Below are 25987 nucleotides of genomic sequence, written 5' to 3' on the forward strand. Positions count from 1 at the left end.
GGTAGGGAGAGGTGGGGGTGAGGCAGAGAGGTGGGGAGGGTTCTTCAGGGTGAAGGAGAGAGCTTCTTTGAAAAGAAACCATGTGAGACTATCTACCACTGCCTCAGAGCTTCAAAGGTAAAAGGCTCATCGCTACTCCATCCACTCTTAGCGATTTAAAACTCCTCTGTGAAATCCTCCAGAGCTCCAGTCCCTGTGTATGATTGCAGTTATGTTTGCTGTTGGCACTTAGAAAATGTCAGCGCTTAGAAAATGTCTTGCCTTCTACAATGTCCGGAGGGGAAAAGGCCTAAGGATGTAAAGGCCGTCTGAGTGAAATGAAGAGTGTTGTCAGTTTAAAGAATGTGTGAATACTTGTTCCATCGTGACATGGGGATGGTAAAGTCACTGAGAGGGCCCCTGAGAAAAACTAATGGTCTCTCAGCTTTGATCTTGTATGTATGCCATAGACTCTTCAGAACCAGAATGAAGCTATCTCCTGCCAGCAGGCACAGACATGTACAGATGTAAGCCATTAAAAGGAAAACATACGAGAGGAAGATGGGCTCTTATTTATTCCACAAATACGCCTGTCCACATCCTCCCGTCTTGAGAGAACGCAAAAGATTTCAAATGCCAGGACCAGCATTTTCAGCTATGCAGAGAGATTTTACAGATAACCTAAATAAAGGGAAATGGAGGATGCATGCTGGAGGATTTAGACAGTATCTGTCTATACATGTGTGTCTTATTGCCATTATCCAGCTCCTGAAGCAAATTTACATGCAGTTTTTATCAATCGCCTGTAGAGGGCAACACAAGCCCATTATTTGATTCTCTATAACTCCATTATCGTCAAGCCAGGTTACTTGGAGTTTTCCCGGTGGTGTGGTGCACTGCGATAACTGCGTGTAGGAAGTAATAACCCCACGGTTCATACCACATTAATCGAATGTCTGATAAACTTCTTTACTGTTCAGAAACAAACTTGATTTAAGAGAACCTGGCCAGGGCTTCCCTGGGTCAGATCAACTCAAAGTGAATGGTTTCAAACTACGCTGACATTTAAGTGTCATGCAGAAACAGTAATCATGTTACCAGTCAATGACTCTTTTCTTTCTCTTTATCCTTAAATGTGAGGTTTTGTGTGACTTCTACAACAAAAATGCAGACCAATGCCATTGTTGCATTATTTCTTATCAAAAATAGAAAGACAGGAGACGCAAATATATGATTTCCTTTTTTTTTTATTAAAACCATACAAACATTTGTGGTCAGTTATAAAAGAGCAGAGAGATTGTTCTGCCAGAGGAGCACTGCTGGGCACTGTCTCCCCCACACACAAAGTGTGGTTTGTCTGGACCCTCAACCAGGCCCTGGCAATCCCTGCGCTCAAAGTCTTCTTAATTGGCCCGAGGTCTCCCCTCATATCTCAGCTAAACCTACAGACTGAGTACAGTATTTACATGTTTAAAAAAAGAAAAATGACGAGGAAGGTGAAATAAAAAATAAAAAATAAAAAAAAAGATAAAAGCTTATGCATTTCACACATTTCAACTTTTGAGATATTCAGACATTTCTTATATAAATGTGAATTATACAGGTCTCACAATACATTTTAACATGTTTATTTTGTTCATAATTAACAATGGAAGATTGGCAGTGATCTTTTTTATTTTTATTTTTTTGACAGGCAAATATAAGGCACATACCTCATGGCTATCCCCTCGGGTCTTTGACGAGGGAATGAGTCTCACCTCTCTCAAAGAAAACATGGATGCACAGCTACAAAATGACAAAAGTACCAAAACAAAATACAATCTGTACCTCATTGCTTAGCCACTGCAGACTAGATAAACTATTCAATACATACTGAATATTGTATACTGTGCGCTCTCATTTGGGATTGCAAGGCAACACTAACACTGTGGACTTCACTGCAATACTTGGTGGCAGGACACATAAACTGTATTAAACTCATGTAGAGAATAAGATATGGATAATTTCCTATAAAGTCCCGATACAAACAAACAAAAATAAACACAAACACCTTGATGAGGTGAATATTTCATCCTAGTCATTTTAAGGGCTTCATAAGACAAAAAAAAACATGAATTGGAAATCTTTAGCATATGGTAAAGCACCAAAATAGGACCCTTTTTCTCTTGATGAATCATGTGCTGGATTATCTGCTATATCTTAAAAACACAAAAAAACACATTAACTGTATGATAATCACTTTCCAAAGCTCTCACAAGTCAATTTTCACAGAGACAACACTTTGCAACCCAACACCAACAATCCGATTTTCACAAAGGAAATATAAAAAAAACACATAGTTATATACATTTGTGAGTACAGTACCTTAACAGATGATGCACTTTAAGTCAAGCCATTGAGACTAAATTACTACTTATCATGGCGTTTGTAAAGACTTTGAAGCGTGGTCCTTGTAATGTTGGACTCAATACCATATTGGAATACTCTGACAGAAAACACACCACTTGGTAAGACTTGGTAGAAGCACTGAAACATTAAGATTTACGTATTCTCAAAAGTAACATACGAACAAAACAACAATAGTAAAAGTGTAAATTTTGTTTAAAAAAAACAATGTTTATATAAAGATACCATCAGGGTCTTTAAAGTCAATAGAGGAGCCCATTCTGACCTAGTAACAGTGGAGTGATGGAGTTAGGGGCTAACCTTATTGCTAGGTACCCAGCCCCTCGCTAGTGTTCATAAAGACAGTGTGTATGCTCCACCTTGAATACAACATGCATTTATACCGACAGTGTACAGTGAGAAAACAGCTACGATACTCAGAATACTTTTTGGGAGAGGTGAGTGGGGATCTCTGGCCCCAGGTACTTCTAGTCGTACAAACTGAAGGGCTTCCAAAAATAGCCTTCATTCCAGAAAAGGAATATATATATATATATTTATCTATACATATTTTTGACACATCCCTGGTCCGAGGAAAGGGATTACACTTTTACAAAATAAATCTGTTTGGCAACCAATCTGTATTGGGAACAAACCTCATAAACCTCTTCTCTTCATAATTTGTTGCTTTCTCAAAAGTTTGACCATGTCATTACTCTTTTTTTATTCTTTCTTTTTCTGTACGGTTCTATCTTCTGAGAGAGAGAGAGAGAGAGAGAGAGAGAGAGAGAGAGAGAGAGAGAGAGAGAGAGAGAGAGAGAGAAAGAGGGAGAAATAGAGAGGGAGAGAAAGAGGGAGAGAGAGAGAGAGAAAGAGGGAGAAATAGAGAGGGAGAGAAAGAGAGAGAGAGAGAGAGAGAGAGAGAAAGAAAGAAAGAGCTACAGATAGAGAGGGAGAGTGAGAGTATTATGCTACTGCATAATAGCCAAAAACTTGCTTTCTTCGGCAAGGGAGGTGAGGAGGGAGCTCATGTCTCCAAGGGCCATGTTGCTGAGGCTGGGTGTGGGCATGGTGCTGAGGCTGGGCGTGGGCATGGTGCTGTGGTAGGAGGCGGAGGCTCTGGGGGTGGTGAGTCGGGATGAGGTCCTGGACAAGCCCTGGAATATGGAGGGGCTCATTGGCCCGGACACCAGACTGCCCTGGTCGTAGGCCTCCTCCAGCATGGAGCCAAAGTCCAGGCCCACCACCTCCTCCAGGGCCTCGGAGCTGTCCACTGTACTGGTCACCTGGTCTGCCCCAGGGGATAGGAGGGCAGCAGGGCCCTCAGAACCCAGACACCCCACAGATTCCGTCATGGTCTCCAGCAGACACTGCTCCTCCAGAGCAGAGGAGGAGGACGAGGAGGAGGAGTTGAAGGACGAGGAGGAAGAGGAGTTCTTGTTTTCCACAGGGTCCAAGCAGAGAGCTGGATCACTATAGCCCGGCTGGTCCAGGTACCCCTGGTCTGGGGCCTCCAGCTTCAAGCCAGACACCTGGTGGGCCAGGGAGCAGGGAGGACCCCCATTCCTCTGGCCTGGCTGGCTGAGGCCTGGGCTGGCCTGGTTGTGGACCTGGCTGTGGGGAGCCAGGTAGTGCTGGGGCCTGGCAGGGTGCCTGTAGCTGCTGCTGGCTGGTTGGCGTGGGGGTGCTGGAGCCTGGGGGAGGTGGTGGAGGACGGGGGCCTGGGGAAGGCTCTCCATGGAGGCCCTGCTCAGGAGAAGGTTGTCTCCGATCTGCCTGGAGGTGCTGTGGTTCTGCTGGAAGTGCGAGTGGTTCTGGGCGGGGGTGGGGACGGCCTGCTGTCGGTAGCCCTGGGGGAGGGGGCCCTCCATGATGTGGGAGAAGTCGGGCCGGCCGAAGGTGTGAGTGGAGTTGGAGACGCTTCCTCTCAGCTCCATGCAGGAGCTGAGTGAGGACTCAATCTTCACTCCTCCATTGACTCTACATGAGGCCTGGGTTTGGGTTTGGGCCTGGGCCTGGGTTTGGACCTGGGGCTGGAGTTGAGGCTGGAGCTGGGGCTGGAGCTGGCTTCCCTGGGTACAGTGGTTCTGAAAGTCCCTGGGGAACTGATTCGGCTGCTGTACCATCATGTTCCCAAACCTCCCGAATGGAGAGCTTGCTGGGCCTTGCTGCTCTGAGCTGACCCACCTAGCACACCTCTGGCTCTGGGCCTGGGTCTGAGCCTGGGTCTGGACCTGCTTGTGAGGGGACCTCTCTGAACTCCCAGAGCTCACCTCATTCCACTGGATGGGCATGCCTTCCTTGTTGGCTCTCTCTCTCTCCCCGACCTGCTGGTGCTGCTGGAGGCTGGGGAAGCTGAGGTTCAGCCCCTGGAGCTGCTCCATCTCCCCCCCAGGCAGGAGGACCACGTCCCCATAGAGGTGCCCAGAGGAGAGGTCCTCGGGCTGGCCGTAGGGGCTCCCCTGGGCCTGGGAGTGGAGGTACTGCACCAGGTCATCAGGCAGCATGTCCTCATCCCCCAGCAGACCGTCCCCCTCCATGGCCAGTGCTTCCAGGGCGGAGTGCTCCATGATGCTGGGGGGGCAGGGAGAGTGCTGCGGGCCCCTCTGCAGGTTCCCCTCGGAGCGCGTGTAGTTCTGGAGGCTGAAGCTGCGGAGCTCGGCGGGGGCCAGAGACGCCGCCAGGGGCAGAGGGTGGATGCTGTTGAGGCTGTTGAAGCGCTGCACCTGGGGGATGCCTGACATGTCCGGGGCGTGCGTCCTCACCGGGTCGCTGGCCCTGCGCTCGCCGTTTCCCGGGCCCTCGCCCGGGTAGAAGACCGCCCTTCGCCGATAAGCCGCGTGTCCGCCCCCGTACCCGTTGGAGCTGTTGTCGCTGCAGCGGCGCGGTCTGACCAGCGGGGGCAGCGTCTGGCTGCCCCCATCCTGCCCCTCCCCCATCGTGGCCATGCGGGCCTTCGGGTTCATCCTCTCCATGTTGGGCAGCGGCGTGGGCGGGGGCCCCCCCGTGGCGGCTGCATACCTGGCCTTCAGGTGGTAGTGCTGGGCAGGGGTGAGGTTGAGACACCCCCTGGACCCGCCTCCTCCGACCCCGCCGAACCCTGCCCAGCCCGCGCCCAGGTAGACGCCTCCTCCGCCTCCTCCCCCACCGCCTCCCCCCCCGCCTCCCCCGCCGCCTCCACACTGGCTGGCCTCGCTGGAGCGCCGCGAGGCGTCGGTGGAGATGGGGTCGTAGGAGTCGGTGGAGCTGAGGTTGTGGAGGCGTCGGTGGTGGCTGGCCGCTGTCTCGCTCTGGGACGCCTGGCTGGAGCGCCGGCTGGAGAAGCACGGCGAGATGCCCGACGAGCGCCGGCTGCTGCTCAGGTAGGCGGAGCTGGTGGCGCTGCCGCTGCTGTCGCGCCGGTCCCTTCCCAGCATGCTCAGCACCGTCAGCTCTGTGTTGCTCAGCTCCGGGCGAAGAAGAGGAGGAGGAGGAGCGGGTAGTCCCCCAACACCTGGTCGGCCTAGACAGAGAGAGAGAGAGAGAGAGAGAGAGAGAGAGAGAGACAGAGAGAGAGAGAGAGAGAGAGAGAGAGAGAGAGAGAGAGAGAGAGAGGGAAGGAGATAAAGGAGGGCAGAGTCGCGGGGCAAAAGAGAGAGGGAGGGTGGGTGGGAGTGAGAAAGAGGAGAGGAAGAGCCACATGATGAGACCAGCGGACGTGAGGAGAGATGCCTCAGACAGATGCTACCTCCTCGCAAACACAACTGGCACAGTCGGGCCATGTAACGTCATTACATGCTCTAATCACTGATGTGATGTAGCAGTGATACGATACGGGGTTGATACACATGTCCCTGCGGAACAGACAATCTGGGCCATTGGTTACGCTCTAACGATTCAGGGCGGCCAGCAAGCACGCATTCCCAGTGATCAGACCTTGCAGAGATGTTTATAGTCACTTTCACACAACTTGATCCTCCCTATACTGTTGCAGAGAATGCCTATCAATCCACCCCCCCCCCCCCTCCGTTACATCGCAGACATTAGACCAGCTGCTTAAGAAGCTTGGACTGTAATGTGTGTATCGCTGTGATTGTTTGGTCTGGAACATTTGTGCCTGTTGTGTTTGCTCTGAGGGGTTTAAAGGAAGCTGTAGTTACCCTTGGTGAGGATGGCAGGCAGCGTGGAGCCTCTAGGGGGCAGTGTGGGGGACAGGGTCCCTAGCCTGGGCAGAACTCCGTTAACCTGCTTCAACCTCTCCATCTTCAGGTGCTCCATCCATCTCAGAGGTCGCCCCACGCCACGCCGTGCCTGCAGGGCTGCCGTCGCCGTGGACACCGTGGAGTCCATTATGGGGGCGCTCATGCCCCCGCCGTCGCACTCCTCCTCCTCCCCCTCCTCGTCCACCTCCTCGTCCTCGTCCAGCCCCTCCCCCGGTGAGCGTCCCGCGCTCACCGCAAGCTGGACTCCACGGCTGAGATAGGCGCTGAGGGGGGACTGGTCACTGCTGCATGAAGACTGACCGCCAGGGCTTGGCTGAGACGTCTGGAGGATGGATGGAGGGAGGGTGGAGGGAGAGGGGGGAGAGAGGCAGAGAAGGGTGGAGGGGTGGCAGGAGAGGGGAGAGGAGAAAATGAGAGGAAAATAGATGAGTAATAGTAGGAGGAAGAGGATGGGGAAACAGGAGAAGTCATGAATATGAATCAACCCGTTACCAGGTGACATCAGTCTTAGGGTGTGCGTGGTTTTCAGGGTAACGACAGGTGAGGCATGCTTCCATAAATGAGACAACAGGAACATTGAACCTCTAGAACCAAGGGCAGGGGACTCAACTGTTCTCTTACGAAAGTTGTGAAACATATGCATAGCAAAAACATGAAATGAGTGTAAGCTGTTGAAGGTTTTACAGAATTTGCAGTAACATCTCCCCCTTTCTCTCAAATGGTCCAGTCCAGACGCCATCACAAACACCACAGAGGAGGAATCTACACTAAAAGTGATTAACAAAAGCAGGAACGAGGGTTGACAAGGGCTTCTCTTCAGACTGTTTAGGGCCTAATTGGGTTGTTTATTCAGTTCTAATGAAGGGAAGATCAGTGAGGAAATCTGTTTCTTGGCATGGAGGTGAAACGCGAGGGGAGTTCATCGTGTTGTGAAAGGGCCCACTGTCTCCCTCAGCTGTCTCCCTCAGAGCCAGAAGAATGAGCTTGGCTCCTCTGTCTGATGGAGCCCTGGGCAGGGCTGGCCGTGTAATCTAAACACACTGATGCCCTGCTGCGGTAGGAGGCACTCCGCCCACAGGCATGGAGCCCTCTTTTGGCGCCTCCGCAATAACAGTTAAGAAACTAAAGAGAGACAGTTCAAAGGTGAGGGGCAGGAAAACAAAGAGAAGCATTGGTGAACTGCAGCAGGCTTGGAACGAATGGCTGATGAGATGAGATGAGGACAGGCTCCTGCATGGACAGACTGTAGATGGGTGAAACACGGCGGGCTGGAGAGAGAGAGACAGAGACAGAGACAGAGACAGAGACAGAGAGAGAGAGAGAGAGAGAGAGAGAGAGAGAGAGAGAGAGAGATAGAGAGATAGAGAGAGAGAGAGAGAGAGAGAGAGAGAGAGAGAGAGAGACAGAGAGAGAGAGAGAGAGAGAGAGAGAGAGAGAGAGAGAGAGAGAGAGAGAGAGAGAGAGAGAGAGAGAGAGAGAGAGAGAGAGAGAGAGAGAGAGAGAGAGACAGAGAGAGAGAGAGAGAGAGAGAGAGAGAGACAGAGAGAGAAGGGACGCTCACCTGATCACCCACTGTCCCAGCGCAGACAGAGACAGGGAGCAGTTAGTGCACGAAGCGTTGGGTAGAAGAAAAGATGGCTTCGTTAGAGAGAGGGGTTAGGGTTAGCAAGCATGCACACACACACGCACATCCTGGATGTGATATTAGTAACAGGGTTAGCTCAAAGTGGACGGTGGGCCGTTCAAGCGTTTCCAGGAAGGCTGTGCCGCCATCCCATCACGCGGCAACCGAAACCATGGCGACGGGCTTACCATGGGCTTCTCAGTCTTGATGGATTTGACCTGCAGACATTCGTCCTGTTTCGAGGTAGCATGGTTGTACTCTCTTTGGTCCCCGTAACCGCCCAGGGGCAGTTGCCCTGGTGACCTGCCCTGACCATTGCCCCCTGGTTCCCGGGGCGGGGGTCGTGGGTAGGCGTCGCCGCGCTGCTTCTTGGTGACATGTGCCTCAGGACCGTGCACAGTCTTCACGTGCTTCCGCAGGGAGCTGGGGTCGGTGTAGCGCTTGGTGCAGCCTGGGATCTTACACACGTACGGTTTCTATAGGGACAGAGGAGAGACAGTCAGGGGTGTTTGTGAGTGTGAAATAACAGAAAGGTTATGTGTATTAGTATATTTATGTGGTAGTCAGTTTGTACAGTATGTCAATACACATACACACAGTGTGTGTGTGTGTGTGTGTGTGTGTGTTGACCTCGTTGGAGTGTGTTCGGTTCTGGTGCTTGGCGCGGTCCGAGGCGTTGGAGAAGGCCTTGTTGCATCCCTCATGTTCACACACGTAGGGCTTCTCTCCAGTGTGGGAGCGCAGGTGGGTCTTCAGATTCTCCAACCTGGAATAGGCCTTCGCACATCCCTCAAACTGCACCACACACACACACACACACACACAGAGATACCACACATATAGACATACTTAGCTAAAATATCTCCAATGACAAAGAATGCATCAAAGGATAATCACAGACCAATTATATCAAGCTCTTTGAATATGAAAGTAACAGAGGTGTGTTTGATTTGCCTTTGATCAGCTAGTTCTCATTGTGGGATAAAACACTGGCTTCAAGACGGTAAAAGTCAAATAAAGCACCCCCTAGTATCTTCACTGTGTTACGTAAGGACCCAGGAAGGGGGAGGGTCTTACCGTGCATTTGTGGGGCTTCTCCCCGGTGTGCCTGCGCATGTGGACCACCAGCATGTACTGGGCCTTGAAGGGCTTCTGCTCCCGGGAACAATCATCCCAGCGACACACAAACTCCTTCTTCTCTCCATGGATGTGGTCGTTGTTTATGTGCTGAGAAGCGGAACACAAGGAAGACCATGTCAGCATACAGGAGGTATTCTCTGTTTTCACCACTAGGGGGCACAGGACCAGATTTGGTACAAATAGGAGGTTGATGCATGAGCCATAGGTGCATTACCACACGATTGGCTCTTGCATTTCTCTCCATTGGTTTATTTCAAATTTGTTCTCAGTTTTTTGTTCTTCCCCTCTCTCTCAGTGTCTGTCTCTCTCTCCTTACAATGTCTCCATCCTTTATTGCTTCATTTGTTCTTTATTTCCCTCTCGCTCTCCTTCTCCCAGGGCTGAGGCAGGCTCGTGAGTCTCAGTGTCCGATCTGAACAGGGTTTTCAAATCAAACCCTGTCACTCCCATCACACAGGGCCTGGCCGCCTCCACGACAAGGGCTGACATTTATGCTGCTGTGGCAACTGGAAATCTGAGGCTTAGGCGGGTGGTGGGGGCATGGGGAGGGGAGGGGAGGGGGGGAGGTGAGGGAAAGGGGCGAAGAATCAGAAGTTCACTCAAAGCGTCTCAAATGCCAGGGCTTTGCAACTTCAGCCAAGCATTTTATCTGTGAGTCTCCTCTGCTCTCTATCTTTGGTTCTTTCTCTCTCTCCCTTTCTCTTTCTTCTGTCCCTCTCTCTGTCCCTCATTCACTCTCTCACTGTCACTCACTCATTCAATCTCTCTCTTTTGGTCTCTCTTCCCGCTCTCACTTTCTCTCCTACCTCTCTTTTGATCTCTTTCATGCCGTAGCTCACCCCCACCCACAGCAGTCTCAAACACTGACCAGTCCAGGGGGTAAGTGGTGTAAGACTGCCGAATGGGTGAGGTGAAGGGAGGGAGAAAAGAAACACAGTGAAAGAAAGAGAGCAAGTAAAAGGAAAGAGAGAGGGCAAAATAAAGAAAAATACAGTATAAGGAGAGAGAGAGAGAGAGAGAGAGAGAGGGAGAGGGAGAGAGAGAGAGAGAGAGAGGGAGAGGGAGAGAGAGAGAGAGAGAGAGAGAGAGAGAGAGAGAGAGGGAGAGAGAGAGAGAGAGAGAGAGAGAGAGAGGGAGAGAGAGAGGGAGAGAGAGGGAGAGAGAGAGAGAGAGAGAGAGAGAGGGACAGAGAAAGAGGGGGGGAGAAAGAGGGGGGGAGAAGGCACACAGACACTGAATCCCCCAGCGATCAAGACAACATCTGGCTCTCGCACAAAGACAAGCGTGTGGTGTGGTGTCCTCCGGAAGGCCTCGCTCAGAGCCCCCCTAAACCCAGGGACACACACTCAATATCCTGGCCCTCAGGAACCCAGATTATTACATTCCTGAGCAGGGGAGAGACATACACCCAGGGGGCAACCTGAGAGTGACAGGGAGAGAGAGACCAAGAGAGAGAGAAAGAGTGAGAGTGAGAGACAGACAGACAGAGAGAGGGAGAGACAGAGAAGAGAGAGAGAGAGAGAGAGAGAGAGAGAGAGAGAGAGAGAGAGAGAGAGAGAGATAGAGGGAGAGGGAGAGGGAGAGAGGGAGAGAGAGAGAGAGAGAGAGAGAGAGAGAGAGAGAGAGAGAGAGAGAGAGAGAGAGAGAGAGAGAGAGAGAGAGAGAGAGAGAGAGAGTGGGAGAGGGAGGGTGGGAGAGGGAAGGAGGGTGGGTGAGGGAGGGAGGGTGGGAGAGGGAGGGAGGGTGGGAGAGAGACAAAGAGAGAGAAAAAGAGGAAAAAACAGAGAGACAGTGATAGGAGAGAGCAAGGGAGAGGGAGGGAAGAGGGGACAAAGAGGGACGGGGATAAATAGAGACTTGAGTTTGAGTGGTTTTAAATGTCTGGGGGGGATGTAAAGCATTAGAGTCTCTCATAACACGTTACCACTAACATGAGGTGGGTGAAAAAAAGGAGGGAAAGGAATACAATAGGACAGAGGAATGAGGAGAGAACTAAACCTCATCTTAATCCTTTATTTAATTTCATCATCCAACAGTTGAAGTGACTGTGGCTTCTTTATGATGAGGACCGTACTTAAGAAGTACAAGACCCTCCAACACATATGTCTACTCTCACTCTCTCTTCTGCTGTGTGTGTGTGTGCGCATCCTTACGTGTGTGAATGTATGAGAGTGTGTGTGTGTGTGTGTGTGTGTGTGTGTGTGTGTGTGTGGACGATAATAACCTAGTGGTGTGTGTCTGGGGTGTGTACCTTCAGGCGTGACAGTCCACAGACAAAAGGCAGCATTGTCCCTGAGGGAGCCCCCCCCCCGTCCCCCCTCCCCCCTCCCCCACAGAGGCCAGTCAGTGACCCTGCAGCCGCTCTCAGAGCCCCCACCAGAGCCCTCCCTGCCATACAGTCTCATCTCTGCAGGGGAATCACCCAACAACAGACTATATGAAGTCTGACCTCCACCCTCACCCTCACCCTTGTCCCAAACCCTGGCTATCTTGGGCCCTGGTTCTTGCCTTCATCTTAGCTTTAGGCCCCAACCCTAACTATGAATTTAGCCCATTACATTTGACCCTGAACCGTGACCTAGCTTTGACACCAACCCTAACCCTAGACATGAGTTCTGCACCCCCCCCCCCTCTAGCCCTATTCATTCCCTGATCTCAAAAGCCAGCTGAATCAGTGAATGGGTCCATTCCATCATCCCAGCCTGGCTGGAACAGACCTCATGTATCAGCCTGGCCCCTCCATTCCTCTCGTCTGACTAGTTTAATTTCAAAATGACGAGAAAAATATAGAATGGGGTCACAGACAGGCGGAGATGAAGTTCCTGAAGATTGATCCTCTCTTCACCTCCGTCACAACACGGAAACATCCTCTCCGCTCTACCCCCGCCTCTCCTTTCCTCTCCCCTGTCCTCTCCTCTCCTCTCCTGTGTGTTCCTCTCTCTGGGTGAGGGAATCCCTGTGACGAGCCATCAGTCTACAGCGAGTGCTGTTCGATATCCCCGGGCAGAGAGCGATGCTGAGCAGGTCGTGGAACGCCACACACACACACACACACTCGCACACACACTCACACTCTGAGGCTGTACAAATGGTGGGGGCCGTTTGCGGGCGTGATGCATGAGCCCCTGGCGTGACAGAGAGAGGAGGGAGGACGGCCAGGACCTAATGGTGGGATCTAATGGCAATTCTTATTGGATCAATAATCTCCATGCTGAGAGGACAGGAGCCGTCGGGCGGCTAAATCGACAAACAGGTGCTGATAGCAGAGTAGAGGCCGGTTATTCATCTTCGGCCTGCCAGCTTATCGGCCAACAACTGTAAAAACGCCACCGAGATGGATTTAGGAGGGAGACGTGCGCACAAGCACACCGGCAGGGGCCAGGGGGCAGCGGCATGGAGACTGCCATTGACACACACTCACTCACATACACACGCTCACACACACACACAGTCAATACAGGTAAATACTGTTACACAAACAGAAAGGAACAAGCACTTCTACAGATGCTGTGATTTTCCTGAGCTCGTCCGTGTCATTACGCTCAGAACAGAAGCATTGGTTTTTAATGTATTGCCCCTCACTTGAAAGATCAGACTTTGACACACTTTCATGTGCTCTACGCCCAGAACAAACCCATGCCAGATACACAGACTCCCATCATTACTTAGCTATTTTCTACTCCATTCCCCCTCGCCAGACTCATCTCCCAGCTCCCCTTATCAAGCTCTCTCTGGGACGCAGTGAGGCTGTGTTCCCATGCAGACGTGCATAAAAAGAAGGCCTGTTTACAAGGCAATTCCACTAAGCTGCGGGACCCGCAACACCACTTAGCTTTATCAAACGCCGCCTAATAAATCATACGCTCTTTTGTGATGTCAGTCGCTGTAAGTGCTTTGTGTGAGGAAGAGAAGAAGAAGAGGAGAGAGTCAAGGGAGGGAGGGAGGGAGGGAGGGAGGGAGGGAGGGAGGGAGGGAGGGAGGGAGGGAGGGAGGGAGGGAGGGAGGGAGGGAGGGAGGGAGGGAGGGAGGGAGGGAGGGAGGGAGGGAGGGAGGGAGGGAGTCAGAGAGTGAGGGAGAAGGGGGTGGGGGCCTGGAATTGGCATGTGTAATTCAGCACAGTCTTTTCATCTTGGAGTAAGATATTCCAGACAGATAAGAAGCCTAATCCTTCTCCTGATCAAAAAAAATCTGCATTTTACCAATTAAAGGGCTGTGCCAGCAGCGAGAGAGAGCCCGCCTGTAGACGGAGCCCACGTTTATCTCTCCTCAGCACTGGGGAGGCTCGCACACACACACACACACACACACACATACATAGCAGCACACACACACACATATGCACATATCCCCACTGACACACACACACAAAGGAGCTACGGGGGGAGCCTCTACTAACACACTGGTAAAAGGAGCCCACAGCGCCACCTAGAGGGATGGGTTAGGGTTAGAACACAACTACAATGGTGGGAGAGGAAGTGGCAGTAACCAAACAAACACTCTCACAAACAGACACACACAAACACACATACACACACGGGCAACATCCCCTACTCAAGGAGGAATAGAAAACTAGAGGGTAAAGGACAAGGAGAGTGAGAGACAAACAGACAATATATAGATCATGTATGAAGAGAGAGAGAAATAGGGCGAGAGAGAGAAAAAGAGGGAAATGGGGAGAAAAAGAGGGAGAGGACTTAAACGGAGAAAGGAGAGGAGGAAGAGAAAGAGCGAAAGGAACAGAAAATGGGGAATAATACATGAAATAAATACAGTGGGCCAAAAAGCGACACCCGCCTTGCTTCTGCTGACTGGGTAGGCCAGATAACTGGAGCTAAATTGCGTAGATCCGATGGTTATCTTATCGGCACCACCGAAAGCGCTTAAACGCAGAAGATAAAGAAACGGCAAGGAGCGTCATGGTGAGGGTGTTTGAGAGGGAGGAAACAGGCATCAGGAGCTCAGCTGGGCGGCTGCTGAACAAGGTGCAAAACCATGAGGTTGGTGAGAGAGCTTTCGTTCTAAAATGAGGCCAAGCCCCCCCCCCCCCCCTCAAAAAAAAAGAACACAGGGAAAAAAAATGAAACAACCAAAACAAAGCAGGGATATTGATTGGCATAGCTGCCACTTTGAACAGTTGAGAAAAGCAGTTGAATTCACAACACTCACAGTTAAAAGCGGCAGCTTAATTATAGAAAACACACCTTAACTGAAATCAAAGACGATAATTATGATCAACCCACAAATGTACAAGCGCTGGAAACTAGTTCTGATTTGGACGTTCGCTTCATAATTGATTGAGCTAACTGAGGGAGATTTTTCATTTCATTTTTGAATGCACAATTTTTCACGAGGCAAGTTGGATGATTGGGGGAGGGGGCAGACATTGTTTGCCTATATGAACCTCCCCCTTACACACACACACACACACACACACACACACAGTGTTTGAGCGGATCCACTGTGGTCCAAATACTGTACTTATCCTATTACTGGGGGGTGAGGGGCAGTGGGAGGGAGAGATAAGAGCATTTTCTCCACTGCTCAGTTGAATTAGGGGGAGGGATTCGGTAGGCAAATAGTTTTATTGGCATGTCCTCCACATTCCCCATCTGCATGAGCACATGAGGAATGGAAATACAATATCACAACATCCAATGACAGAAAAACAATTCAGAGACGGAATGAGTGAATTAAAGGAGAGAGGACGATGAGGCTGTGTTGATGGTATCACTGCAGTCCTGCTGTATCTACCCGCTCTCACGCCTGCCTGTTGAAAGGCTAGGCCACATGTGAGTGTGTGTGTGTGTGTGTGTGTGCGCATGTGTTTGTGCACACATGAAGGGTCAGAGGGGACACCTGCTGTGTCGACGAGGTAGGTGCTGTGGGAAGGGGGGGTGTAAAGGGTGGGGGGAGCTAAACAAGCTCTCTCACTGTATGACGTGCCCCCCCCCCCCACACCCATCCTTTTCCCTCCCCTCTCCCCCAGCCAAACTTACCCTGCCCCCCGGAAACAGAGGCAGGAAGTTGTCAAGATCCTCAACCTTTGAGCGGAGCCCTTCAAACAGGGAGGCAGCCCATTCCAGGCTGAGGATATCAATTATAGATAGGGGTTACCGCCGACGCTGTGGACTGCAATGTCAGACGACAGATAGACAGCCGTGAAGAGCTGAGGATCTTTCTATCAGATGTGTGGTGATGGGGGCGCTGTGTGTGTGTGTGTGTGTATGCATGGAAGAGGTGAGGCAGTGTGTACGTGTGTAAAAGCACGGAGGAGGATTGATGTGTGGGTGTGTGTGTCAAAGGTTAATAATGAGGTCTGTGCAGTTTACAAGGACACAGTAGTTGTATGCTTCCTTCCCAGCGAGCTCTCATGCAGCGTATCTGGCAAGGGCAAGCCGGCCCTGCCTGGCCCTCTCTGGCCCCTCTGTGATAGGCTGGCTCACAGCTAAGTAGCCCACAGGCCACTGGGGGGGCCGAAGCAGGATAATAACATCAGGGTAGTGGGGGTCCAGGAGGGGGCAGTGGGACTGTAATGTCATTAATATTCAGTTCCAGAACATTCCCTCAGGCTCAATAGGATGAGAGCCATCCATCTCTGGAGGACTGTGAGGGGTTGTGTGACCGATATCAGGAATCCAACCAGTTAACCATTCTACCGTCAGCCAATCAGGAAGTCCAGAGTCCTGACAGACGTTCATCCCTTCCCGCCTCCACACAACAGAAATCCGACAGCAGCATTGTCAAGGCTTGTTATTCATTCTCGTCATGAGAAGTGGAGGGGAGTAGATTTACTAGACTTTTGTTTGACGACATCTCAAACTTCTTTCGACATATTAAAGTTCCTCTCTGATAAATGATATAATGGCTTTAAGTTTCAAGCCAGAGAGCTGGAAGCCTGTTCAAGCGCTTGGCTTAACCCCTGAGTGTACTCACATGCACCAGCTGCTCCTGGGTGTCGAACTCCCGACAGCAGCTCTCCCAGTGACAGTTGGTCTCGTACACAACCTCAGGCTCCTGCTTGCTCTCGTCCTTGTCCCCTTCCTCCTTCACCATGGTCATGCCATCCGGATGGTCCTGACACACACACACACACACACAGAAGTTAGGATTCTACAGTCTGCCATAAAATCAAAATGCTGTGTGTATGTGTGTGTGCGTGTGTGTGTATAGACGGGTTGATATACAACAGGTCCAGGAATCCGATACTCTCTTCCTCCACTGGGTTAGTCCATTACAACTATCTTTCTTTCTCCCTCTTTATTTCTTTCTTTCTTTCTTTCTTTTTCTTTCTTTCTTTCTTTCTTTCTTTCTTTCTTTCTTTCTTTCTTTCTTTCTTTCTTTCTTTCTTTCTTTCTTTCTCTCTCTCTCTCTCTCTCTCTCTCTCTCTCTCTCTCTCTCTCTCTCTCTCTCTCTCTCTCTCTCTCTCTCTCTCTCTCTCTCTCTCTCTCTCTCGATAGCCCTCTGGAAGGACGGCTGCCTAATCCCTCTTTCATTTTTCCATTCAAATAAGCATCTGATTAAAGGGGAAACAATTTCCTTCCAGAGCCCCAAAGATCAATGCAGCTTATCACCACAGAGGCACAGCACACCACAACAAGCAGCAGAATGAAACAAATAAATGAATAACTCTACAAAACATCTCATAATTGGTCCCTGAAGCTCTCTCTCTCTCCCTCTCTCTCGCTCCCATTCTCTCTCTCTCCCTCTCTCTCTCTCCATCTGCATGCGTGAATTTTGTGCGTGCGTGCTGTTAATGTGTGTGTGCTTTCCATTAGCGTGAGTGAATGTGTGTCTGTATGGCTGTGCGTATGTGTGCGTGCATGTCAGCGAGTGTGTGAGTGTGTGTGTGTGTTTGTTGTCACCTGGACACTAATGCCCCCTGGGCTGGGCAGATCCTCGTCAGGTTTGAGTTTGGAGCGTTTGTGGTGCATGGGGTCTCCTGTGCTGCTGACAGCTGACTCACTGGTGGGCTTGGTCTGGAGAAACAGACACAGTCACATCATAGCACAGCAACCACCACCACACGGTACCCACATTCAGGTGCAATCTCATATGTATTATATTGGTGTGCTATTCAGAGCCCAGACCCAGACCCAGACCCAGACCCAGACCCAGACCCAGACCCTGGCCCACAATACAACAACAACAATCACAGCAAAAATGGGTCGAGCACAGAGGTGCCCCATTAAACACTACAGAATACATAACAGACGAGTGAACAGGAAAACACACCCCCCAAGAGCAGTGGGGAGAGGGGCCGCGGTGTGGGTCCATCTAGCCTGTGTCTGGATCCTTATGCAGATCCCCCTGCTTCCTACAGTGATGAATGGTGTCAGTAGTGGGATATTATACTAACAAGCCCCTTGTTATTGTTACCCAAAGACAGGCTCCTCTCCCAGCTCCCAAACCCAGGACAAGACACACCGTTCCAGGGGAGAAACACTCCCCAGAGGCCCCCTGCACGGAGGGGGGCCCGTCTACCATGTGGACGTACGCTACGGGACTATGCTAGCGGTCGCTGGCGGCTGGTATTGGCGGCTCCATCTATCACCTGGGACGGGACCATCTATTACCGTGGTGATGGATGGAGGCAGCCGCGTGGCGGGGAGCTCACCTGCGAGGAGTCGTTGTTGGAGGCTGCGGAACGCTCCGCGGCCGCCAGACCGGAGGGTGGGATGCCCGGGACGGGGCGCTGGGTGGCGAAGGCCGGGGTGGGGTGGATGAGGGGCGGGCTGTGGCCGAACGCAGAGCCCACCATCCCCGTCTGTCGTCCAATCAGCTGCTGGTGCATCTGGAGCGCCACCGGGGTGGGGGGGTAGGCGAAGCTCAGGGCCGGGCTGGAGGGAGGCGACAGAGGAGACCAATGGCAAACAGTCCGGAATGTTTCGAGTCTGAATTGACAGGTCCCGGTGTGTGTTTGAACAATAGATCACATCTTAGCATCGCAGCAGATCGAGAGGATAGCGAGGGAGAGTGCAGAGATACAGAGGGAATTAATGGATTGTTCTGGATAGTTCTTGGTCCCTAAGGACAATCTGACAGGGGAGGCAGAGCTAACAGAGGAACTGCAGGGCTCGTGGGCAGGATGCCTTCCTGGGTACCTGGATCGTTTTCCCTGCCTCACTGCCTCTCTGCCTCGGTCTAGATCCTTGTGTACCAGCCTCCCAGCCCCCTAGCCTCTGACCCTCCCTGCCTCCCAGCCTCTGACCCTCCCTGCTCCTCCTGGACCATACTTCAGTTGAGCTTATTACCGGGCCGAGTGGAAATCAATGGCCCATGACCCATTTGGGGGCCCATCGCCCTGTCATATCAGTCATCTGTCTGGGACCCAGCCTATCTGGGCCCTGTCACCAAACACAGGGGCCACTCTTGCCACGTGATTGATCAGGTCATCCTGGAGGATAGCTGATCAATGGCCGTGGGTGAGCTTCATGGATCTTTCTCTCTCTCTCTCTCTTTCTCTCTCTCTCTCTCGCTCTCTCTCTCTCGCTCTCTCTCTCTCTCTCTCTCTCTCTCTCTCTCTCTCTCTCTCTCGCTGTTTTGCTCTCTTCTGCTTTCTCTTGTTCGTCCTGTCTTTGTGTGTGCTTGTGGGTGTGATGTGTCACTGGGAGGGCAGTTTGATGAGTGACACACCTCCAGGGACGCTGGACATGGGACCATCACCCACCAGTGAGATGACACACACCCACACACACACCAGAGTAGTAATGTTGTGAAGTGCAGTAGTATTGTTTCAGCCTAACTACCTGCTTACTCAGTTTGTGTTGCCTGGTTCCCGCCAGGAGCAATAAGCCTTCCTAATCCCTGATTGGCTGCTCTGATTATAACACAGTGAGCTCAGAGAGCTCAATCTTACTTCCTGCTGACAGCCAGACCTGACAGGAAGTGATGTAATCTCTCATTTACACCCCACTGACCACCTGCGATGCTGTGGTGATTAGAATGTGCTAAAAGGCTGGATGGATTAACATGAGACAACTCCCACCCACACACCACACACACACACACACACACACACACCTGATGGCTCCGGCAGAGAGGTGGCCGTAGGATCCGCTGGTGGAGGAGCTGGAGCGTGAGTTGTTGAGGATGACCAGGGAGTTGGGGGAGTTCCTGATCATGGTCTGCAGGTCAAAGCTGTGCTCCGAGAGGGGAGAGATGGGCAGGGGCCGCTTCCTACTGGGCCTCGAGACCAGCCTGGGGCTGGGGAAACGAGAGTCTGGAGGAGAGCAGAGGAAAAGAAAAGGAGGTTACACGGATGCGTATTTTGATTCAGATTAGAAAGAGAATAAAAATGGGCGTTTACTAAGGGTGCAAAACCGAAATTGAAAAAAACGTATTGTTTAACACACAAACCACAGCCCGGTTTTTACATGTAAGCCGCATTTTTTTTCGGATCTACGAGTAAACACAACCTAACACCCTTTGTCCACCCTTCCCATTTCCCGTAATCTTTCCTGAAGATTACCTGTCCAGTGAACTGTCAGTATATCAATGACGAGTCACGTACTGGAAGGAACTAGAGAGAGGCAAATCATACGAAGCTAGGCAAGATAACAATGTGTGGAGAATGTAGAAAGCCAAAGGTTAGCAGGATGTACCAAATACACACTGAAATGGTCATGGTTTTTTCTTTCCCCTAATATGCTAAACACCGTGACCCATAAACCGCAATACACACCGAACCGTGGGCTTGTTGAATTGTTGCACCCCTAGTGTTTACTGGTTTCTATTTGTTTGCTTGTTCAGTTTGTACTGCAAATGTGTCATCTTCAAATCTGAGCTGGGAGTCAATCATCAGACAAAGGGCCACTTGTGTACAACTGTCAAACACGACACAGAACAGGGATGGCTTTTGTGTCAGGACACTGCTGCCTGGGTTAGGGCGATATTCAATCAAGTGTCATTTCCCTCCCCATTCATATTCAATCAGTGTTGAGTGAAGGAGGAAAGAAGGTAAAGAGGCACAGACGCACAGTCATTCTCTCCCTCGCTCACAATGAGATGCACCAACGGATGAAGAAATGACTTTTGTTGTCTTTTCACTCAGAGATGTCACAAACAAGGGAGAGGGATGAAACTGAGGGAGGAGAGATGGAGGGAGGAGAGATGGAGGGAGGAGAGATGGAGGGAGGAGAGATGGAGGGAGGAGAGATGGAGGGAGGAGAGATGGAGGGAGGAGAGATGGAGGGAGGAGAGATGGAGGGAGGAGAGATGGAGGGAGGAGAGATGGAGGGAGGAGGGAGAAGGAGAGATACTGAGGGGAACATGTTGCTCTTTGTGCGTGAACTCACACAATGACTTTGTGACTCAGACTTGGAAATAAAAACATTTCAGATTTTTGTATTCTCTTTTTTTTCTTCCCATGCAAACAAAACCAGCTTATGGAGTCCCGAAGCCCTCCCCCCCCACCCCCACCCAACCCCTATCTCCACCCCCCTCACTACCCCCCCTTGCCCCCGCCCCATCCATCTCCCAAATCTAAATGCTCCTTCTCTCGTTTGACACATCCAACGATTACAGAGTTGCATTCACATGGAAATCAGAGTGTGCGTGTGAACACCCCTCCTCATTGTCACTGCTCCGCTGGCCCCTGTGTCTCCCTCTCAAACCCCAAAGGGAGGGGAAACACACACACACACACACCGTCACCAGCAACCTCACACCACACATACACCACACACACTCTCAATCATAGGCACACAAATACACACATGCACACGTACTGTACATGTACATGCCCAAACAAATCCTCAAGAACAATATGTTTCGCACACAATACATTTCTGCTTGTTAAATCTCAATGCGCGTCCTGGATACATCCATTCTACTCATCACATCCGTTCTGCTAACGCCGCAACAGTACACATAATCCTCCTGCAGCAGATCACATCCTATAGCCTCACCTCCCTAATGACCTGTGACACGCCCCACACACCGACGCCCAGCCCCTTTCTTGCACCTAATTGTCTGAAGACACACCCCCTGGGGCCTGGGTGAAGGACTACCTACACTTGAGGTAGAATCAAGATAGGATGGATGAGGGAGGAGGGGAGAAGAGAGGAGGAAAAGAAGGTGGAGGGGATGTCCTATTACAGCAATGGCTGGAAGGAGAGGGTGAGAGGAGAGGAGAAGAGAAGAGAGGAGAAGTGAGGGAGGGAGGGAGGGAGGGAGGGAGGGAGGGAGGGAGGGAGGGAGGGAGGGAGGGAGGGAGGGAGGGAGGGAGGGAGGGAGGGAGGGAGGGAGGGAGGGAGGGAGGGAGGGAGGGAGGGAGGGAGGGAGGGAGGGAGGGAGGGAGGGAGGGGGTGCGTCCCATCACTATTACATCTCCTGGGAGTTGTGTTTATTAATGTGCATCCAAATGATAAATGGTCCAACAGGAGGAGAGGAGAGGAGCGTGGCCCCGCTGCCTGATCCTCCCTCTCATTTCCTCTTGATTTATGGACGAGACGGATGGTTAGGGCCCACGCCATTAATTCACACCTACGGTAGGATAGGGTTGCATAGTGTAGGGTAAGGTAGGGTCTGATAAGGTAGGGTACAGGAAGTTTGGGTCTGGTAGGGTAGGAGGTAGTGTACAGTAGGGTATGGTAGGGTAGGGTTTGGTATGGTAGTGTACAATAGGATAGGGTCAGGTAGATTAGGGTCTGGTAGGGTAAGGCAGGAGATACTGTATTTCAGGTACGGTAGGATAGGTAGGGTAGGGTAGCTTAGGGTACAGTTCGATAGGGTAGGTAAGGTCAGGTATGGCTCACCAATGAAAGATCACCAATAAGAGTCTGACGGAAGTGACAGCAATCACAGTAAGCAATGGCTTCTAATGTTTCCATTTTAGTTGATATTCTACTAAAACATTTATTTAAACAGATATTTACAATAATGTATTTGCTTTCACGTGTGAAAAAAAGTCAGAATTATAAGAAGCAGCTAATCCAGAGATGTTGGAGCAGATTCATTGGAGCTCACTAATGAGAGACTAAGCAGTCAGAGCCCCATTAAAGCCATACAAGGCAGGATGGAGGGACTGTTTTACTACCCAGCCTGCCTCGCTCTAATGACACTGATGAGTATGTGGACGTAACCACGGTCACACTAACACACTAACACACCGTTAGCCAATGCTGCTTGATAAGGCTGGGGTTTTCTATCTTTTTTTTTGTATTCTTTTATAAAGTCTCTATAAATGACACAAAAGAGAGCTTTAAAGTGTTAATTCCTCCTCTGCCTGGAACACACATTGTTAAAGAGTTATTACTGACAATGATCACAGACGGGTTGAAGAGTGAGGGGTCCAGCGTCTCCATTTGAAATGTGGCCCTAATTGTTTTGTAACAGTCTATTAATCTTAAAAAGTGACACAGAAGAAAGGGATTTCTCCAGTGATGAATGGCGGGACATTCCAATTCCCACTTAATAGCAATTAATTTTCTGATACGCGCACAAGTTTGGCTACTTTTAATTAGTTTGCGTGGAGATTTCCATGAAAGCCTCGTCTGCCTGACTAAATACATTCTCATCAAAGGAAAGCGGGTGAGTCTGTCCGACCTTCCGAAGATTCAGTGTGCGTTTAATTTCCTATTTACACTTTAAAATAACTCATTAGCATAAGTCCTGTGAACGCAGGACTGAGCCGGCTATTTGAAAACAATGGCATTTAAATCATGTCAGTTTATACAGTCGCCAGCAAGCTGCATCCCCCCCCCCTCAACACACACACACACCTGCCCCACCTCCCCCACACACTCTGATCCCCACACTTCCCTGCTCTACTTACAACACACACTGATCTAAAAGGTGAGTGTGAGTGTGAGTGGCTACCAGCCAACCCAGGGGGCCTGCCTGCCTACCGAGAGAGAGAGAGAGAGAGAGAGAGAGAGAGAGAGAGAGAGAGAGAGAGAGAGAGAGAGAGAGAGAGAGGGAGAGTGTGTGTGAGAGAGAGAGAGAGAGAGAGAGAGAGAGAGATAGAGTGTGTGTGTGTGTGTGAGAGAGAGAGAGAGAGAGAGAGAGAGAGAGAGAGAGAGTGTGTGTGTGAGAGAGAGAGAGAGAGAGAGAGAGGGAGAGTGTGTGAGAGAGAGAGAGAGAGAGAGAGAGAGAGAGTGTGTGTGTGAGAGAGAGAGAGAGAGAGAGAGAGAGAGAGGGAGAGTGTGAGAGAGAGAGAGAGAGAGAGAGAGAGAGAGAGAGAGAGAGAGAGTGTGTGTGTGAGAGAGAGAGAGAGAGAGAGAGAGAGTGTGTGTGTGAGAGAGAGAGAGAGAGAGAGAGGGAGAGTGTGTGAGAGAGAGAGAGAGAGAGAGAGAGAGAGAGAGAGAGAGAGAGAGAGAGAGAGAGAGAGAGAGAGAGAGAGAGAGCTGGTGTGTGTGCTCTCAGAGCAGACTCACTCTCCATGGCCTGCAGGTACTCCATGTGAAGAGCAGTGCTCCCAGCTCCGGCTGTAGACGCCACAGAGGGCAGGAGGTCAGAGTACGGGCTCCTGTGACCCGCCAGCAGCGCCATCTGGTGGTAGTACTCTGCTGTGGTCAGACCTGTGTGGGGGGCTGGAGAGAGGAGACGAAGATTTACATTGTGGTCCAAGTAGGGAAGATTTTGTGTGTGTGTGTGTGTGTGTGTCTGTCTGTCTGTCTGTCTGTCTGTCTGTCTGTCTGTCTGTCTGTCTGTGTGTGTGTGTGTGTGTCTGTCTGTCTGTCTGTCTGTGTGTTCAGCATGAAGACACTCAGCACGCCCCTCCCATCTACTCCTTAAAACTGAGTTTGAACTCTTAAAACTAAAAGTCCAAATCTTCCCAAACAAATCTGCAGAAAAACTCTGCAGCACAGTGTGCCTCCCCCATCTCCCCATTTCTCTCTGTCCCTCTTCCTCCTCTCCATCCCTTTCACTCCCCCCATTTCCAATCATTCTAAAATGTGTCTTCTTCGAGGACCTTCCTTTGGTTATCGAGAGCTGTAAGTCCTTGAACTGAAGCCTAAATATAAACATTTGGCTGAAAGCTTCCATATGCAAATACTGCTACCAAGACAAGGCAAGAAAGAGAAGGAGAGAAAGGGAGTGAGAGAGGGTGTGGAAGATAAAGCCTGACACTGTGGTTTTGGATGCAAATCTGGAATCAGTTGAGCCTCACAGAGTGCTGCAGCTAATTCTAGTCTTTTTTTTCTCCTTCTTTGATTTAAGAAAGAAGAGGAAAATAAATAAATAAACAAAAAGGATGAAAAGATCTACTCGGGAGGACCAGCCTGTATGCCTGCTATTTCGCTCTCTGATTGGTTCACTGAACGTAAGGAGAAATTCCAAATTAATTCGATTTGGGTATTATGTCTTAAGTGGAAGGGGGAGTTTCTTAATTGTCTTCATTGTTTCGCTTTAGCTGTGCTTCTGCATTCAGCCATAATGTGACTTATTCTCTATTCGTGCGCAGAAAGGGCTTTGCAGAATATTTCTAAATCAGAAAACCTGGCATGGGAACATAGTCCTGAGGGCAGAGACTGTCACTGTGGCACTTGACGTGAAGGAGGAGAGAGGAGAGGGGGAGAGGGGAAGAAGAGGGGAAAGGAGGAGACGAAAGGAGAGGAAAGGAGTGGAGAAGAATCTGCCTGAGGACATGGTGAGCCACAGGGAAGATGAGAGTTCCAGGAGGGTGACAATAGGAAGAGGGGGGGGGGGGCATATGAATCCCATCTCACTAACATCATGAGGAGGGGGATGACACAGAAGGACTGTGAGAGAGGGGTAGACAGTGAGAGAGAAAGTGTGTGTTGGAGAGAAGGTGGCACTAAAGCCAACCCACTTCCTACAGAGTCTGGTCATTAAGTCATCAGTATCCTATTCAGTGCTTATTGAAAAAGTCCTTCCCCCAGCCCCCACCACACCACCCCATGCAGAAACAACTAGAAGCATGATGATATACAGTACTAACAGCCTAGAAGCCCATAGGTTAGTGAATCATTTGGTTTAGAAATAATTTGTCTCTCTTCCTGTGTCACATCATTTCACAGCATACTTTAGAGTGTGGTTTTAAGTGTTCCCAGATCAATCATTAGTGACAGTTTCGAATGTCAAGGTTGGGGACAGTTTAGGTCACCCTTTACTTACAGCTGGGTGTAGCATCATTGACAAAATTAATTCAATACAGTAACTTATCATCATCATTGGGATTGTTATCTTTATCTTGAATCTGTAGAATAAGTTAAAAACCAACTCTCTGAACCAAACTGAACAAGAGCTGAGAGCATCCCTGGACCATTATCCCTGACCCCAGGCAGGGAAGGGGTAGGCTGGCCTAGTTCATTACAGTAATTGAGCCCCAGGCTTCAATCAAAGCTCCAGGACACCGGAGGCCAGGAGGCCGGGGCTGGAGGGCTGCAGGGGCTCTTTAAGAACATACTCCTCCTAACTGCTGTAATTGATTTCCCAGTCTGCATCCACCACAGTATACCATTAACTCCTTCTTTTCTCCCTTATCTCTCTTTCTCACGTCTCTCTCTCTCCTCTCTGTCTACTTTCTGTTCTCTCTCTATCTCTCTTCCCAACCCCCCCCCCCTCCCCTCGCTATCTCTTTATCCCTTTCTCTCTAACCCTCGGTGCTGGCCTTGAACCCTAGCCTCCCTCATTCTGTATGTGATGCTGATGCCTTCTCCAGAGGTCTGTGAAGTGACTCACAGATCAAAGA

General features: G+C 50.5%; 1 protein-coding gene across 1 annotated transcript in view; it reads right to left on the reverse strand.

Moving 5' to 3' along the window:
* Positions 1 to 3211: 3211 nt before the first annotated feature.
* The window catches only part of gli3 (GLI family zinc finger 3), an 88806-nt gene continuing 66030 nt past the window's right edge, over positions 3212 to 25987 (reverse strand). The window contains exons 6-15 of the mRNA XM_084703589.1: positions 23706 to 23861; positions 19351 to 19549; positions 17945 to 18167; positions 17193 to 17306; positions 16264 to 16404; positions 9268 to 9417; positions 8821 to 8985; positions 8379 to 8666; positions 6504 to 6888; positions 3212 to 5866 (exon numbers count right to left, since the gene is read on the reverse strand). Of these exons, the coding sequence (XP_084559715.1) occupies positions 3336 to 5866; positions 6504 to 6888; positions 8379 to 8666; positions 8821 to 8985; positions 9268 to 9417; positions 16264 to 16404; positions 17193 to 17306; positions 17945 to 18167; positions 19351 to 19549; positions 23706 to 23861 (4352 nt within the window). The 3' untranslated portion in view covers positions 3212 to 3335. The remainder of the gene's footprint in view (positions 5867 to 6503; positions 6889 to 8378; positions 8667 to 8820; positions 8986 to 9267; positions 9418 to 16263; positions 16405 to 17192; positions 17307 to 17944; positions 18168 to 19350; positions 19550 to 23705; positions 23862 to 25987) is intronic.

Source organism: Hypomesus nipponensis, chromosome 8 (genome assembly GCF_054491055.1).
Source record: "Hypomesus nipponensis isolate SF chromosome 8, ASM5449105v1, whole genome shotgun sequence".
Classification (NCBI taxonomy): domain Eukaryota; kingdom Metazoa; phylum Chordata; class Actinopteri; order Osmeriformes; family Osmeridae; genus Hypomesus; species Hypomesus nipponensis.